The sequence below is a fragment of the Choloepus didactylus genome, chromosome 10, assembly GCF_015220235.1.
Source record: "Choloepus didactylus isolate mChoDid1 chromosome 10, mChoDid1.pri, whole genome shotgun sequence".
NCBI lineage: Eukaryota > Metazoa > Chordata > Mammalia > Pilosa > Megalonychidae > Choloepus > Choloepus didactylus.
Window position 1 is genome coordinate 124,758,784 of NC_051316.1, and position 18,399 is coordinate 124,777,182.

Genomic DNA, 18,399 nt, shown 5'->3' on the forward strand with positions numbered 1-18,399 from the left:
CATATCCTTTAAGAGTCTTTTCAATCAGCAAAAGCTCTTTACCATGGTTGTCTGATACATAGTTCAAATGTGTGACACAGGACCTGCAAAAAGGGAATAACTGAAGCAAGGATATTTTCTGCTTAGTCTTATGCCTGAATCCATTTCAGCCACTCTACTTAATTTAAGTGAGGAAAAAAAGAGATCTGATATTAGAAACTTTTTCCTAGCCATGACACATTTACATAGTTGAAAACCTACTCTTGTAAGTCTAGCATTCCAACTGAACAAATGTCATAGTGGCAGATGCTCATGTTTTTGTATTAAAAATATTTTTACAGATCTCACTTTTCAATAAAAAAATTTTAGTACCTTAAAAAAAAAAAAGAAACAGCATCCAAATTGGGAAGGAGGAAGTAAAACTTTCCCTATTTGCAAATGACATGATCATACACATACATACATACACATATATATATGTGTATATATATATAGACATACTGAAAAATACACAACAAAGCTACTAGAGGTAACAAATTCAACAAAGTGGTGGGTTCAAGATCACCATGCAAAAATCAGTAGTGTTTCTATACATTGGTAATGAACAATCTGAAGAGGAAATCAAGGAAAACATTCCATTTACAATAGCAACTAAAAGAATCAATATCTAGGAATAAACGTCACCAAGGATGTTAAAGGACTTATACATGGAAAATTTAAAAACATTGCTAAAATATATCAAAGACCTAAATAAATGGAAAGACATTCTGTATTCATGGATTGGAGAACAAAATATTATTAACAGGTCAGTCCTACCCAAAGCAATTTATACATTCATTGCAATCCCAGGCAAAATTCCAAAGCTTTCTTTGCAGAAATGGAAAAGACAATCATCAAATTTATACGGAAGGGCAAGGGGCTCTAAATAGCCAAAACCATCTTGAAAAAGAGCAAAATTGGAGGAATCGTATTTGCTGATTTAAAAACTTATCACAAATTACAGTATTCAAAACAGTATGGTACTGGGACAAGGAAGGACATATAGACCAATGGAATAGAACTGAGAGCTCAGAAAAGAACTCACATCTATTGCCAACTGATTTTTGTCAAGGCTGCCAAGTCCACTCAATGGGGAAAGAGCAGTCTTTTCAACAAATAGTACTGGGGAAACTGGATCTCCATATGCAAAAGAATTAAGGTGGGCCTGTATGTCATGCCATATACAAAAATCAACTCAAAATGTATCAAAGACCTAAATATAAGAACCAGAACTATAAAACTCCTAGAAGAAAACATAAGGAAACATCTTCAGGAACTTGTGTTTGGCAATGGTTTCTTAGAGTTTATCCTAAAAGCACAAGCAACAAATGGAAAAATAGAGAAATGGGATTTCATCAATATTAAAACTTTTATGCACCACAGTACTCCATTATGAAAGTAGAGACAACTTACAGAATGGCATAAAGTATTTGGAAACCACATATCTGAAAAGGGTTTAATAGCCATAATAATATCCATATATATAAAGAAATCCTACAACTCAACCTGAAAAGAACAAGCCACCCAATTAAAAAATCATAAAGGTTTGGTAATTGATGGTGGTGATGGTATCACAACATTGTGATGTAATTAACAGCACTGAATTATATATTTGAGTATATGTTGTATATATGTTACTAATATAAAATTTTTTTAAAAAATCCATAGGACTGAATAACACAAACAGTGAACACTAATGTAAACTATGGGCTACAGTTAATAGCATAACAATAATAACATTCTTTCATCAATTTTAGCAAAAGTACCACACACTAATGCAAAGAGTTAATAGGGGGGCATAAATGGGAAATATGTATTTTCTGTATGATTTTCTGTAAACCTAAAACTTCTCAAATAAAAAAAAATTTTTTTAATTCAAGAGCAAGGAAGATAAAAGATCCTAACAACAAATGCCAGAGCAGGTGTTACAGCAAAAATGAAGCTAATAATAACCATTTTATAGCTGACATTTATTGACAGCACCTTATGCATTGGGAATTGCATAACCTCATTTAATCTTCAAAGACCCTATTCTCCCTTTTTCACATATGAGAAAACTGAGGCATAGAGGATTAAGCAATTTACACAACAACAGAACTAGTAAGTGGTGGCTTCTAACTGAAACCCAAGCAGTCTGATGCCAAAGCCCAGGCCATTAAACCACTACGCAGTTAGTATATTGCCTGTAGCATCTGGCTACCACAAATCTAACCACCTATAGCATGACTAGGTTTCAAGTACTGGGTTTTGTAGTCAGACAGACCTGGGTTGAATTCTAGTTCTATCACTTGGACCTTGGGCAAAATTTTCATCTTACTGAGCTTCAGTTTCTCCATCTGTAAAAAGGGCATGATACTACCTACCACATATGGCTATTAGGAGGATAAAATGACTGAACTTAGTGAAATACTTTCCTGGTGTGTATGTAGATTTGGAATTGTTTTACCATATGTACGGGTGGTAATTTAAGTGCTCTTCCTTGAGGTTTCACATCATAAAAGGAAGCATTTGCCTTCTGCTCTTGTGTGCCTCTGATTTTGAAAATCTATCACCTTGTTTTTGTCCTGTGTATCCACTTCTCCTGGTGCCATAAACTTGAGCAGAAGCGCCAAACACTTAGGGTTCTTGTGCCGGGTGGTTAAGTGCAAAGGAATCATCTCTTCCAAGTCCTTTTGCATCCAGTTTGCTCTGCGTGTGAGTAAGAGTTTCATGAAACGATAATTTCCCTAAATAAAATACAAGAGACAATAAGAAGATATTTAGTTGTGGCAAGAAAAAAACTCCTAAAAATATTTTAATTATTCTACTAGAGTAATAACATTCAGAGAAGTTAATAAAAAGAAGAGTACTTACAATTCCACTACTCTAAGATGGCAATTGTTTTCTTTTTCCATGTTTCCTTCCAACTATTTTCTAAATGCATGTAATGTGCATAATGGCTGGTCAATATTTCATTGTGTTAAGGCAACATGTTTTGTTTAAATATTAGATATTTACAATGTTTCCAATATTTTGCTTTTATAGAAAATCCTGCTATGTACATCTTTTCTACACAGTTTTTTCTTCTTAATTTTTTTCAAAAGGGTAAGTTAGCAGGAATCAAATTACTGGGTCAGTGGAGTTTGTACACTTTAAAAGTTTCTGATGTATTTTCCAAATTGCTATTTAGTAGCATCAATCTGTGAGTGTATTATTTTTAGCACATTCTGAACAATATAGCACCTATTATTATATAGTTCAAAGTATTACAACTATGTAAAGTAAGCAGTGATTTTTTAAATTCAGTTTTATGGAGATATATTCACATACCCTACAATCAGCCATAGTGTACAATCAGTTATTCACAGCACCATCATATAGTTGTGCATTCTTCACCAAAATCAATTTTTGAACATTTTCATTACTCAAAAAAAGAATAAAAATAAAAGTAAAAAAGAACACCCAAAACATCCCATCACACCCCTGATCCCCCTATTATTCATTTAATTTTTGTTTCCATTTTTCTACTCATCTGTCCATACAGTGGATAAAGGAAGTGTGAATCACAAGATTTTCACAATCTCACAGTCATACTGTGTAAGCTACATAGTTATACACTTGTCTTCAAGAATGAAGGCTACTGGATTGCAGTTGAACAGTTTCAGGTATTTCCTTCTAGCTATTCCAATACACCAAAAACTAAAAAGGGATATCTATATAATGCATAAGAATACCCTCCAGAATGACCTCTTGACTCCATTTGAAATCTCTCAGCCCCCGAAACTTTCCTTTGTTTCATTTCTCTTCCTTCTTTGGTCAAGAAGGCTTTCTCAATCATACAATGCCAAGTCCAGGCTCATCCCCATTACCAGGGAGATTTACACCTCTGGGAGTCATGTTCCATGTAGCGGCGAGGGCAGTAAGTTTACCTACCAAGTGGGTTTAGAGAGAGAGAGGCCACATCTGAGCAACAAAAGAGGTTCTCTAGGTGAGACTCTTAGGCATGATTATAAGTAGGCTTAAACTCTCCTTTGCAGTAACAAGCTTCATAGGGACAAGCCCCAATATCAAGGGCTTAGCTTTCTAAATTGGTGGTCCCCAATGCTTGTGAAAATATCAGTAATTCTCTAGGTGGGGAAGTTTAATATTTTCACATTTCCCCCCAGTCCCTCAGGAGGGCTTTGCAAATACATTTTTATTCTCTGCCCAAATTACTTTGGGATGTATCAGGGTTTCACACTAACCTGTACAAACTTACTAGATCTTACTCCTTATTCAAAGTTCCATATAATTATGATGTTTGAATAAACTGATCATACAAATTAAATTATTTAGTGTGTTACAGAAAATATAGACTTTGTACCAAATAAACATCTCTTCCTTTGGTCTCACACAGAAGTTGAAGTTTTAAAACAAAGTCAATATTGTCCTTTACCCTTTGGCCTGATTTGCCTTATTCCTAACCAGATCCAGTAAGCAGTGATTTTTAACCCCAACTTACAGGTAAGGTATGGGGACAGAAATTCAAAGAGGTTAATTGTTTTGTTCACAGTCATCTGGTTAGAAACGTGTGTGGTTAGTTTTCTTGAACAGAACTATTCACTAGTACAAGTAAGGTAGAGACAGTTGATTCAAGCTTTGGGTCTCAGACTCACAAGGTCAACTAAATACCAATCCAGAGGTTACTGCAGATCCATCTACTTGCAGGCAATACTTTCCACATCAATTAAACCCTCCAATCTGGTATAATGAACCCATCTGGAGAAAGAAGCTTAGCTACAAGGGCTAAATGAATGCAGTGGTGGGGATCCAGGCAACCCTTATGTAGAATGTCAGAGTTATACTGAAACTTTGAAACTAAATAAAACCCTGTGAAAATAGTTCTCTCAAGCCCTTTCCTGATATCTAGTACCATATTTCCAATTCAGGTTGGAGCCTTCTATGCACTTAGTAAACAGATGCTTCAAAGTTTACATGACCAAAAGTATGATATGATTAAGTTCTCCTCCTACTTCACGCCTATTTCTCTCTCCCAATTCTGAGCATATTGGCAGGCAGAGTTTTCTGTCCTTTTCATCTTCTGAGAGCCTCTAAAACTTTAGCCTTACTCTAAGTGGGACCTGTGGCGGATTGAATTGTGTACCCCAGTTTGGACATGCTCTTGGTCTTGGTCTGCATTCTAGTGGGTGTGGACCCTTTGTAAGTAAGATCGTTTTAAGACGTTACTTTAGTTAAGGTGTGGCTCCACCGAATCAGGTTGGGCTTTTATCCAGCTCACTAGAGTGCTTTATAAGCAGAGTGGAAGTAAGATGGAGAGAGAAGCCCCACAGAGCAGCCAGGGGCTGAAAGTCAACAGAACCTGGAACAGAAAGCAGAAGACACTATCATGTGCATTGCCATGTGACAGAAAAGCCAAGGAACCCCAAAGACTGCCAGCCAGCCAGAAGGTACCAACTCTGGGAAGAAGCAAGCCTTCTAGCCTCTGCTACCATGAGCCAATAAATTACTGTTGTTTAAGCCAACCTACTGTATGGTATTTGTTATAGTAGCTAGGAAACGAAAGCAAGGCCTTTTTAATGCATTGATGTTCTACTATGAGAGGCTATCAATATTAAGCAAGGAAGACATCTGCCAATCTGCCATGGTGAGAACTGTGAAGCTATAAAGCAAAAGGGACAAACTAGAGCAAGAGGGAGGTGGAGAAGGATAAACAAAACTTACATGCTTGCCCACGGGGCAGAGAGAGTATTCAACTCAATTCAAGAGTTGGGGGAGAGATAAGGAAAAAGAAGAGTAGGAAAGAGGGACCCATAAGAGTGTCTATATGAGATGGGCAGACTTGTCATGGACTGTAAAGCAAACTGACAGGTATACATCTTCTTCCAGATTACTGGATGCTTTCCAGTGATGGACCAACCTGTTTGCCTTGCTGAATGTAGAGGAGTTACAAAGAAATAATTTATCCGTCCTCCTCCTAATCCTCTTCATTTATTCACTCATTGAACATATACTTATTAAGCATCTACTATGTATTTATTAGGTACTAGAGAACTTTTGGTGAATGAAATGAACAGGTCTCTGTCCTCATAGAGTTAACAGTCTAGGTGGGGGAGACAAACATTGTTTAAGTCTGCTGACTACTGGAAATAAGTGCAATGGGATCATATAATAGGAAGTTCTAGACTAATCTGAGGGGATTCAGGAAAGACTTCTTGGAGGAAATTACATTTAAGCTGAAGTCCAAAAGATGAGTTGTAGCTGGGGATGATTGGGAAAAGAGTATTACACATAAAGGAAGCAGTATGAGTAAAGACCATGAGGTGAGAAAGAACATGGGAGGTTAAAAGACTTCTAAAAATAGCTGCTGTGGTTACAGTGTATGTAGAGAGTGAGAGAAGATCAAGCTGGAGATGTAGGTAGGGGCCAAATTATACTTTGATTCCCCTTTCTTGGGCTCTTTGTCAATATCTACTCAATAACCAAATACTGTAGAATCTCCCAACCGAAGTCTCAGGCTTGCACCTACTCCATTCCCTTTCCCGGCCACTGCTCTCGGTTCAGGCCTTCGTTATACTCACCTGAACTGCTCAAGTAATCACTGCTAAAGCTGCTTAACTAGTTCTCCTGTCTCTGGTTTTTCCCTTCCATCCTCCAAACAGTTAAAGGAGCAACCTTCTGAGAGCACACCTATGACTGTTACTTGCTTCTGAATTAAAAAATATTCAGTGGACAGCCATAATTCCTAGGATAAAATCCAAACATTTCCAGCTAGCATTCGAGTTCCTAATTAATAAAAGACAAGGACACCTTTCTCCAAGTCCAAAACTATAGGATGGGGTTTTGATGTCTGTCATTCCTGAACCCCAAGCTGAAATGAATTCATGCTTCTTTGTTATTATTTTTTTAAATTTTATTTTGAAATAAATTCAAACTTACAGGAACAGTTGCAAAAACAACACAAAACCCATACACAAATTAGCTTCTTGGTTTTGCTTTATGTCACCTAGATTTAAAATGAAATTGAAGAGGGGGCAAGATGGCAGACTGGTGAGCTGTATGTTTTAGTTACTCCTCCAGGAAAGTAGGTAGAAAGCCAGGAACTGCGTGGACTGGACACCACAGAGCAATCTGACTTTGGGCATACTTCATACAACACTCATGAAAACGTCGAACTGCTGAGATCAGCGAAATCTGTAAGTTTTTGCGGCCAGGGGACCCGCGCCCCTCCCTGCCAGGCTCAGTCCCATGGGAGGAGGGGCTGTCAGCTCCGGGAAAGAGAAGGGAGAACTGCAGTGGCAGCCCTTATCGGAAACTCATTCTGCTGATCCAAACTCCAACCATAGATAGACGGAGACCAGACACCACAGAATCTGAGCAGCCAGCCCAGCAGAGAGGAGACAGGCATAGAAAAAAAACAACACGAAAAACTCCAAAATAAAAGCGGAGGATTTTTGGAGTTCTGGTGAACATAGAAAGGGGAAGGGCAGAGCTCAGGCCTGAGCTCAGGCCCTGAGGCGCATATGCAAATCCCGAAGAAAAGCTGATCTCTCTGCCCTGTGGACCTTTCCTTAATGGCCCTGGTTGCTTTGTCTCTTAGCATTTCAATAACCCATTAGATCTCTGAGGAGGGCCCTTTTTTTTTTTTTTTAATCCTTTTTTCTTTTTCTAAAACAATTACTCTAAGAAGCGCAATACAGAAAGCTTCAAAGACTTGCAGTTTGGGCAGGTCAAGTCAAGAGCAGAACTAGGAGAGCTCTGAGACAAAACGCAATAATCCAGTGGCTGAGAAAATTCACTAAACACCACAACTTCCCAAGAAAAGGGGGGTGTCCGCTCACAGCCATCATCCTGGTGGACAGGAAACACTCTTGCCCATCGCCAGCCCCATAGCCCAGAACTGCCCCAGACAACTGTTCTAGTTTGCTAATGCTGCAGAATGCAAAACACCAGAGATGGACTGGCTTTTATAAAAAGGGGGTTTATTTGGCTATACAGTTACAGTCTTAAGGCCATAAAGTGTCCAAGGTAACACATCAGTAATCAGGTACCTTCACTGGAGGATGGCAAATGGCGTCCGGAAAACCTCTGTTAGCTGGGAAGGCACGTGGATGGCGTCTGCTCCAAAGTTCTGGTTTCAAAATGGCTTTCTCCCAGGACATTTCTCTCTAGCAAGCTTGCTCTTCTTCAAAACGTCACTCACAGCTGCACTCCGTTCAGTCTCTTTGAGTCAGCATATTTTATATGGCTCCACTGATCAAGGCCCACCCTGAATGGGTGGGGTCACACCTCCATGGGAGTATCCCACCAAAGTCACCACCCACGGCTGGGTGGGGCACATTCCAAGCAAATCTAACCAGCACCAAAACGTCTGTCCCACAAGACCACAAAGATAATGGCATTTGGGGGACACAATACATTCAAACTGGCACATTCCACCCCCTGGACCCCGAAATGACATTATCTTTCCAAATACAAAATACATTCATTTCATCACAATATCACAAAAACTTAAACCATTTCAGTAACAAAAGTTAAGTACAAAATCCCATCAAAATCAAATATAGGCATGGTCAGTCCTAAGGCATACTTTTCCTTTAGCTTGGATCTGTGGACTTAGAACAAGTTATATGCTTCCAATATACAAAGGAGGGACATTCATAGGATAAACATTTCCATTGCCATAAGGAGAAACAGTAAGGAAAACAGGGTTAACAGGACCAAAACAGTTCCTAAAACCTGCAGGACAAACTCCATTAGATTTCAAAGTCTGAGAGTCATTTACAGAACAACGTTGCATCCTTGGGGCTTGAGAGAGTGGAAGCCTAACCCTTCCTAAGGGCCTTTTCGGCAGCCCTTTCCTCTCCAAACGCTTAGGTGAGTGCTCCAACATACCCACACATTGGGGAGACCACCTTCTCGGCCCCACCCTCCTCAAACATCGGGGCTGCTCCCGGATTCCCTTCCATCTCCAGGGCACATGCTCAACCCCTTCAGAACAGTGTGGTGGCAGCCAGGCTCTCCCCAATTCCCTGGGAATGTGCTCCACCCTCTTTGGGACCTCGGGTGGCAAAAGTCTTCCAGAGCATCGAGGTGGAATGCCCACCCTCGACCTCCGGGGCAAACTCACCCTTTCCATGCGTGTGGGCTGCTCCACTCTCCCAGCCCAAGGCCTCTTGACTCCAGACCTCAACCTCCATGGCTCTGTGTTTGAAGAAATTTTTCCTGCAATTTGTTCCTTGTCTGTCTCCTCCAGTCCAGACTGGCAGCGGCTCTGTCTATAAAGTTCTCGCAAAAAATTCTGTTGGCTTCGCATGAAGCATGCAGGGGTCAAAGCCATCAGACAACAAGAGTTTCCACAAATCCCTTCTGGATAATTCCATCTCCAATCTTGGCTTGTACTGAAATGGTGGCTGGGTTCCATGTTTGGTTACATCCTCACGTTGGGCTGTAGCTTCTGGAATTCCACCCCCTGGAAGCTCATAATTTTCCAAGCCATCAACTTCTGGTTTCTTTGAACCCAAGAGTTCAGTTCTAAGTTTATCTCTCTCTGCTCGCATTTTACTATAAGCTGCAAGGAGAAGCCAGGATATGTCCTCCACACATAGTCTGGAGATCTCCTCAGCTAAGTATTCCAGGTTGTTGCTTCCAGATTCTTCCTTCCATCTGACACCAGGACTCAATTTTGCCAAATTTTGTGTCACTTTAAAACAAGGATCACCTTTCTTCCAGTTTGCAACAACACATTCATCATTTCTGCTCAAGTCCTCATCAGAAGTATCTTTAGAGTCCATATTTCCACAAACAGTCTCTTTAAAGCAGTTTTGGCCTTTTCTATCAAGCTTCTCACAATTCTTCCAGAATCTTCCCCTTATCCATTTGAAAAGCCGTTCCAACATGTTTGGTATTTGCAAACTCAGCAGCAAAAGCACCCCACTCCTGGTACCAAAATCTGTCCTGGTTTCTTTGAACCCAAGAGTTCAGTTCTAAGTTTATCTCTCTCTGCTCGCATTTTACTATAAGCTGCAAGGAGAAGCCAGGATACATCCTCCACAGGTAGTCTGGAGATCTCCTCAGCTAAGTATTCCAGTTTGTTGCTTCCAGATTCTTCCTTCCATATGACACCAGGACTCAATTTTGCCAAATTCTCTGCCACTTTAAAACAAGGATCGCCTGTCTTCCAGTTCACAACAACACATTGATCATCTCTGTTCAAGACCTCGTCAGAAGTATCTTTAGAGTCCATATTTCCACAAACAGTCTCTTTAAAGCAGTTTTGGCCTTTTCTATCAAGCTCCTCACAACTCTTCCAGAAACTCCCCATTATCCATTTAAAAAGCCATTCCAACATGTTTGGTATTTCCAAACTCAGCAGCAAAAGCACCCCACTCCTGGTACCAAAATCTGTTCTAGTTTGCTAATGCTGCAGAATGCAAAACACCAGAGATGGACTGGCTTTTATAAAAAGGGGGTTTATTTGGCTATACAGTTACAGTCTTAAGGCCATAAAGTGTCCAAGGTAACACATCAGTAATCAGGTACCTTCACTGGAGGATGGCAAATGGCGTCCGGAAAACCTCTGTTAGCTGGGAAGGCACGTGGATGGCGTCTGCTCCAAAGTTCTGGTTTCAAAATGGCTTTCTCCCAGGACATTTCTCTCTAGCAAGCTTGCTCTTCTTCAAAATGTCACTCACAGCTGCACTCCGTTCAGTCTCTTTGAGTCAGCATATTTTATATGGCTCCACTGATCAAGGCCCACCCTGAATGGGTGGGGTCACACCTCCATGGGAGTATCCCACCAAAGTCACCACCCACAGCTGGGTGGGGCACATTCCAAGCAAATCTAACCAGCACCAAAACGTCTGTCCCACAAGACCACAAAGATAATGGCATTTGGGGGACACAATACATTCAAACTGGCACAACAACCCAGTGTGACAGAAGTGCTTCAAATAACAGGCACACACCACAAAACTGGGCGTGGACATTAGCCTTCCCTGCAACCTCAGCTGATTGTCCCAGAGTTGGGAAGGTGTGAATTAACAAAGCCCCATTCGGCCATCATTTCAGCAGACTTGGAGCCTCCCTACACAGCCCAGCAGCCCAGAATTGCCCTGGGGGGACGGCACTCACCTGTGACATAGTACAGTCATCCCTCAACAGAGGACCCGGGGTGCATGGCCTGGAAGAGGGGCCCACTTGCAAGTCTCAGGAGCCATACGCCAATACCAATGACTTGTGGGTCAGTGGCAGAGACAAACTGTGGCAGGACTGAACTGAAGGATTAGACTATTGCAGCAGCTTTAAAACTCTAGGATCACCAGGGAGATTTGATTGTTAGAGCCACCCCCCCCTCCCTGACTGCCCAGAAACACGCCCCATATACAGGGCGGGCAACACCAACTACACACGCAACCTTGGTACACCAATTGGACCCCACAAGACTCACTCCCCCACTCACCAAAAAGGCTAAGCAGGGGAGAACTGGCTTGTGGAGAACAGGTGGCTTGTGGACGCCACCTGCTGGTTAGTTAGAGAAAGTGTACTCCACGAAGCTGTAGATCTGATAAATTAGAGATAAGGACTTCAATTGGTCTACAAATCCTAAAAGAACCCTATCAAGTTCAGCAAATGCCACGAGGCCAAAAACAACAGAAAATTATAAAGCATATGAAAAAACCAGACGATATGGATAACCCAAGCCCAAGCACCCAAATCAAAAGACCAGAAGAGACACAGCACCTAGAGCAGCTACTCAAAGAACTAAAGATCAACAATGAGACCATAGTACGGGATATAAAGGAAATCAAGAAGACTCTAGAAGAGCATAAAGAAGACATTGCAAGACTAAATAAAAAAATGGATGATCTTATGGAAATTAAAGACACTGTTGACCAAATTAAAAAGATTCTGGACACTCATAGTACAAGACTAGAGGAAGTTGAACAACGAATCAGTGACCTGGAAGATGACAAAATGGAAAATGAAAGCATAAAAGAAAGAATGGGGAAAAAAATTGAAAAAATCGAAATGGAACTCAGGGATATGATAGATAATATGAAACGTCCAAATATAAGACTCATTGGTGTCCCAAAAGGGGAAGAAAAGGGTAAAGGTCTAGGAAGAGTATTCAAAGAAATTGTTGGGGAAAACTTCCCAAATCTTCTAAACAACATAAATACACAAATCATAAATGCTCAGCGAACCCCAAATAGAATAAATCCAAATAAACCCACTCCAAGACATATTCTGATCACACTGTCAAACACAGAAGACAAGGAGCAAGTTCTGAAAGCAGCAAGAGAAAAGCAATTCACCACATACAAAGGAAACAGCATAAGACTAAGTAGTGACTACTCAGCAGCCACCATGGAGGCGAGAAGGCAGTGGCACGATACATTTAAAATTCTGAGTGAGAAAAATTTCCAGCCAAGAATACTTTATCCAGCAAAGCTCTCCTTCAGATTTGAGGGAGAGCTTAAATTTTTCACAGACAAACAAATGCTGAGAGAATTTGCTAACAAGAGACCTGCCCTACTGGAGATACTAAAGGGAGCCCTACAGACAGAGAAACAAAGACAGGACAGAGAGACTTGGAGAAAGGTTCAGTACTAAAGAGATTCAGTATGGGTAAAATAAAGGATATTAATAGAGAGAGGGGAAAAATATGACAAACATAAACCAAAAGATAAGATGGCTGATTCAAGAAATGCCTTCACGGTTATAATGTCGAATATAAATGGATTAAACTCCCCAATTAAAAGATATATATTCGCAGAATAGATAAAAAAAAATGAACCATCAATATGTTGCATATAAGAGACTCATCTTAGACACAGGGACACAAAGAAACTGAAAGTGAAAGGACGGAAAAAAATATTTCATGCAAGCTACAGCCAAAAGAAAGCAGGTGTAGCATATTAATCTCAGATAAAATAGACTTCAAATGCAGGGATGTTTTGAGAGACAAAGAAGGCCACTACATACTAATAAAAGGGGCAATTCAGCAAGAAGAAATAACAATCGTAAATGTCTATACACCCAATCAAGGTGCCACAAAATACATGAGAGAAACACTGGCAAAACTAAAGGAAGCAATTGATGTTTCCACGATAATTGTGGGAGACTTCAACACATCACTCTCTCCTATAGATAGATCAACCAGACAGAAGACCAATAAGGAAATTGAAAACCTAAACAATCTGATAAATGAATTAGATTTAACAGACATATACAGGACATTACATCCCAAATCACCAGGATACACATACTTTTCTAGTGCTCACAGAACTTTCTCCAGAATAGATCATATGCTGGGACATAAAACAAGCCTCAATAAATTAAAAAGATTGAAATTATTCAAAGCACATTCTCTGACCACAATGGAATACAATTAGAAGTCAATAACCATCAGAGACTTAGAAAATTCACAAATACCTGGAGGTTAAACAACACACTCCTAAACAATCAGTGGGTTAAAGAAGAAATAGCAAGAGAAATTGCTAAATATATAGAGACGAATGAAAATGAGAACACAACATACCAAAACCTATGGGATGCAGCAAAAGCAGTGCTAAGGGGGAAATTTATAGCACTAAACGCATATATTAAAAAGGAAGAAAGAGCCAAAATCAAAGAACTAATGGATCAACTGAAGAAGCTAGAAAATGAACAGCAAACCAATCCTAAACCAAGTACAAGAAAAGAAATAACAAGGATTAAAGCAGAAATAAATGACATAGAGAACAAAAAAACAATAGAGAGGATAAATATCACCAAAAGTTGGTTCTTTGAGAAGATCAACAAGATTGACAAGCCCCTAGCTAGACTGACAAAATCAAAAAGAGAGAAGACCCATAGAAACAAAATAATGAATGAAAAAGGTGACATAATTGCAGATCCTGAAGAAATTAAAAAAATTATAAGAGGATACTATGAACAACTGTATGGCAACAAACTGGATAATGTAGAGGAAATGGACAATTTCCTGGAAACATATGAACAACCTAGACTGACCGGAGAATAAATAGAAGACCTCAACCAACCCATCACAAGCAAAGAGATCCAATCAGTCATCAAAAATCTTCCCACAAGTAAATGCCCAGGGCCAGATGGCTTCACAGGGGAATTCTACCAAACTTTCCAGAAAGAACTGACACCAATCTTACTCAAACTCTTTCAAAACATTGAAGAAAATGGAACACTACCTAACTCATTTTATGAAGCTAACATCAATCTAATACCAAAACCAGGCAAAGATGCTACAAAAAAGGAAAACTACCAGCCAATCTCCCTAATGAATATAGATGCAAAAATCCTCAACAAAATACTTGCAAATCGAATCCAAAGACACATTAAAAAAATCATACACCATGACCATGTGGGGTTTATTCCAGGCATGCAAGGATGGTTCAATATAAGAAAATCAATCAATGTATTACAACACATTAACAAGTCAAAACGGAAAAATCAATTGATCATCTCAATAGATGCTGAAAAAGCATTTGACAAAATCCAACATCCCTTTTGGATAAAAACACTTCAAAAGGTAGGAATTGAAGGAAACTTCCTCAACATGATAAAGAGCATATATGAAAAACCCACAGCCAGCATAGTACTCAATGGTGAGAGACTGAAAGCCTTCCCTCTAAGATCAGGAACAAGACAAGGATGCCTGCTGTCACCACTGTTATTCAACATTGTGCTGGAAGTGCTAGCCAGGGCAATCCGGCAAGACAAAGAAATAAAAGGCATCCAAATTGGAAAAGAAGAAGTAAAACTGTCATTGTTTGCAGATAATATGATCTTATATCTAGAAAACCCTGAGAAATCGACGATACAGCTACTAGAGCTAATAAACAAATTTAGCAAAGTAGCGGGATACAAGGTTAATGCACATAAGTCAGTAATGTTTCTATATGCTAGAAATGAACAAACTGAAGAGACACTCAAGAAAAAGATACCATTTTCAATAGCAACTAAAAAAATCAAGTACCTAGGAATAAACTTAACCAAAGATGTAAAAGACCTATACAAAGAAAACTACATAAGTCTACTAAAAGAAATAGAAGGGGACCTTAAAAGATGGAAAAATATTCCATGTTCATGGATAGGAAGGCTAAATGTCATTAAGATGTCAATTCTACCCAAACTCATCTACAGATTCAATGCAATCCCAATCAAAATTCCAACAACCTACTTTGCAGACTTGGAAAAGGTAGTTATCAAATTTATTTGGAAAGGGAAGATGCCTTGAATTGCTAAAGACACTCTAAAAAAGAAAAACGAAGTCGGAGGACTTACACTCCCTGACTTTGAAGCTTATTATAAAGCCACAGTTGCCAAAACAGCATGGTACTGGCACAAAGATAGACATATAGATTAATGGAATCGAATTGAGAATTCAGAGATAGACCCTCAGATCTATGGCCGACTGATCTTTGATAAGGCCCCCAAAGTCACTGAACTGAGCCATAATGGTCTTTTCAACAAATGGGGCTGGGAGAGTTGGATATCCATATCCAAAAGAATGAAAGAGGACCCCTACCTCACCCCCTACACAAAAATTAACTCAAAATGGACCAAAGATCTCAATATAAAAGAAAGTACCATAAAACTCCTAGAAGATAATGTAGGAAAACATCTTCAAGACCTTGTATTAGGCGGCCACTTCCTAGACTTTACACCCAAAGCACAAGCAACAAAAGAGAAAATAGATAAATGGGAACTCCTCAAGCTTAGAAGTTTCTGCACCTCAAAGGAATTTCTCAAAAAGGTAAAGAGGCAGCCAACTCAATGGGAAAAAATTTTTGGAAACCATGTATCTGACAAAAGACTGATATCTTGCATATATAAAGAAATCCTACAACTCAATGACAGTAGTACAGTCGGCCCAATTATAAAATGGGCAAAAGATATGAAAAGACAGTTCTCTGAAGAGGAAATACAAATGGCCAAGAAACACATGAAAAAATGTTCAGCTTCACTAGCTATTAGAGAGATGCAAATTAAGACCACAATGAGATACCATCTAACACCGGTTAGAATGGCTGCCATTAAACAAACAAGAAAGTACAAATGCTGGAGGGGATGTGGAGAAATTGGAACTCTTATTCATTGTTGGTGGGACTGTATAATGGTTCAGCCACTCTGGAAGTCAGTCTGGCAGTTCCTTAGAAAACTAGATATAGAGTTACCATTCGATCCAGCGATTGCACTTCTCGGTATATACCCGGAAGATCGGAAAGCAGTGACACGAACAGATATCTGCATGCCAATGTTCATAGCAGCATTATTCACAATTGTCAAGAGATGGAAACAACCCAAATGTCCTTCAACAGATGAGTGGATAAATAAAATGTGGTATATACACACGATGGAATACTACGCGGCAGTAAGAAGGAACGATCTCGTGAAACATATGACAACATGGATGAACCTTGAAGACATAATGCTGAGCGAAATAAGCCAGGCACAAAAAGAGAAATATTATATGCTACCACTAATGTGAACTTTGAAAAATGTAAAACAAATGGTTTATAATGTAGAATGTAGGGGAACTAGCAATAGAGAGCAATTAAGGAAGGGGGAACAATAATCCAAGAAGAACAGATAAGCTATTTAACGTTCTGGGGATGCCCAGGAATGACTATGGTCTGTTAATTTCTGATGGATATAGTAGGAACAAGTTCACAGAAATGTTGCTATATTAGGTAACTTTCTTGGGGTAAAGTAGGAACATGTTGGAAGTTAAGCAGTTATCTTAGGTTAGTTGTCTTTTTCTTACTCCCTTGTTATGGTCTCTTTGAAATGTTCTTTTATTGTATGTTTGTTTTCTTTTTAACTTTTTTTTCATACAGTTGATTTAAAAAAGAAGGGAAAGTTAAAAAAAAAAAAAAAAAAAAGAAAAGCAAGGGAAAAAAAAAAGATGTAGTGCCCCCTTGAGGAGCCTGTGCAGAATGCAGGGGTATTGGCCTACCCCACCTCGATGGTTGCTAACATGACCACAGACATAGGGGACTGGTGGTTTGATGGGTTGAGCCCTCTACCACAGGTTTTACCCTTGGGAAGACGGTTGCTGCAAAGGAGAGGCTAGGCCTCCCTATGGTTGTGCCTAAGAGCCTCCTCCCGAATGCCTCTTTGTTGCTCAGATGTGGCCCTGTCTCTCTAGCTAAGCCAACTTGAAAGGTGAAATCACTGCCCTCCCCCCTACGTGGGATCAGACACCCAGGGGATTGAATCTTCCTGGCAACGTGGAATATGACTCCCGGGGAGGAATGTAGACCTGGCATGGTGGGACGGAGAACACCTTCTTGACCAAAAGGGGGATGTGAAAGGAAATGAAATAAGCTTCAGTGGCAGAGGGATTCCAAAAGGAGCCGAGAGGTCACTCTGGTGGGCACTCTTATGCACACTTTAGACAACCCTTTTTAGGTTCTAAAGAATTGGGGCAGCTGGTGGTGGATACCTGAAACTATCAAACTACAACCCAGAACCCATGAATCTCGAAGACAGTTGTATAAAAATGTAGCTTATGAGGGGTGACAATGGGATTGGGCAAAGTATAAGGACCACACTCCACTTTGTCTAGTTTATGGATGGATGAGTAGAAAAATAGGGGAAGGAAACAAACAGACAAAGGTACCCAGTGTTCTTTTTTACTTCAATTGCTCTTTTTCACTCCAATTAGTATTCTTGTTATTTTTGTGTGTGTGCTAATGAAGGTGTCAGGGATTGATTTCGGTGATGAATGTACCAGTATGTAATGGTACTGTAAACAATTGAAAGTACAATTTGTTTTGTATGACTGCGTGGTATGTGAATATATCTCAATAAAATGAAGATTTAAAAAAAAAAAATGAAATTGAAGAAACCCTGGATACACATTAGGACAGACAGGAAGAAAATGTGACTCTGATGAGTAGTGGCACAAAGATAATAAAGGATTTAAAATTGAAAAAAAAAAAAAAAAAAAAACCCATACACAGAACTCCAGTGTACCCCTCCCCCCTCCCCCAATACCCCGATCCACCAACTTTAACATCCTGTCACACCACCATTCCTTTCTTTCTCTCCTCCCTATCTATCACCCATCATCTACTGCTCTGCCTTCTGAACATATGAGAGCAAGCTGCACACATCCTTGAACAAACAATATTATTCACATATACAATTCCCGTGAACAAGAACATTCTTTTATGCAATCCCATTAAGCGCAGCTAAGCAGTTCAAGAAATTCAACATTGATACAAAGCTTACATTCTATATTTCCCTTTTTTTTTTTTTTCTTATGTCCCAACTGTGTCCCTTTGAGCTTCCTCTCCTCCATGCTCAGATCCCATCCAGGATCATCCTTGGCATTTAATTGTCATTGCCTATTTAAACTGTCTTTTTCTTTTCTTTCTT

At 39.6% G+C, this 18,399-nt stretch overlaps 1 protein-coding gene across 5 annotated transcripts in view; it reads right to left on the reverse strand.

Moving 5' to 3' along the window:
• The window catches only part of INVS (inversin), a 259,001-nt gene that overhangs the window by 115,060 nt on the left and 125,542 nt on the right, over positions 1-18,399 (reverse strand). For 4 of the 5 annotated variants that reach the window (XM_037798544.1, XM_037798545.1, XM_037798547.1 and 1 more), the window contains one exon: positions 2,571-2,744. In XM_037798544.1, the coding sequence (XP_037654472.1) occupies positions 2,571-2,744 (174 nt within the window). Of the gene's footprint in view, positions 1-2,570; positions 2,745-2,871; positions 2,896-18,399 lie in introns of those variants that run through there. The other variant, XM_037798546.1, reaches the window with a different exon arrangement.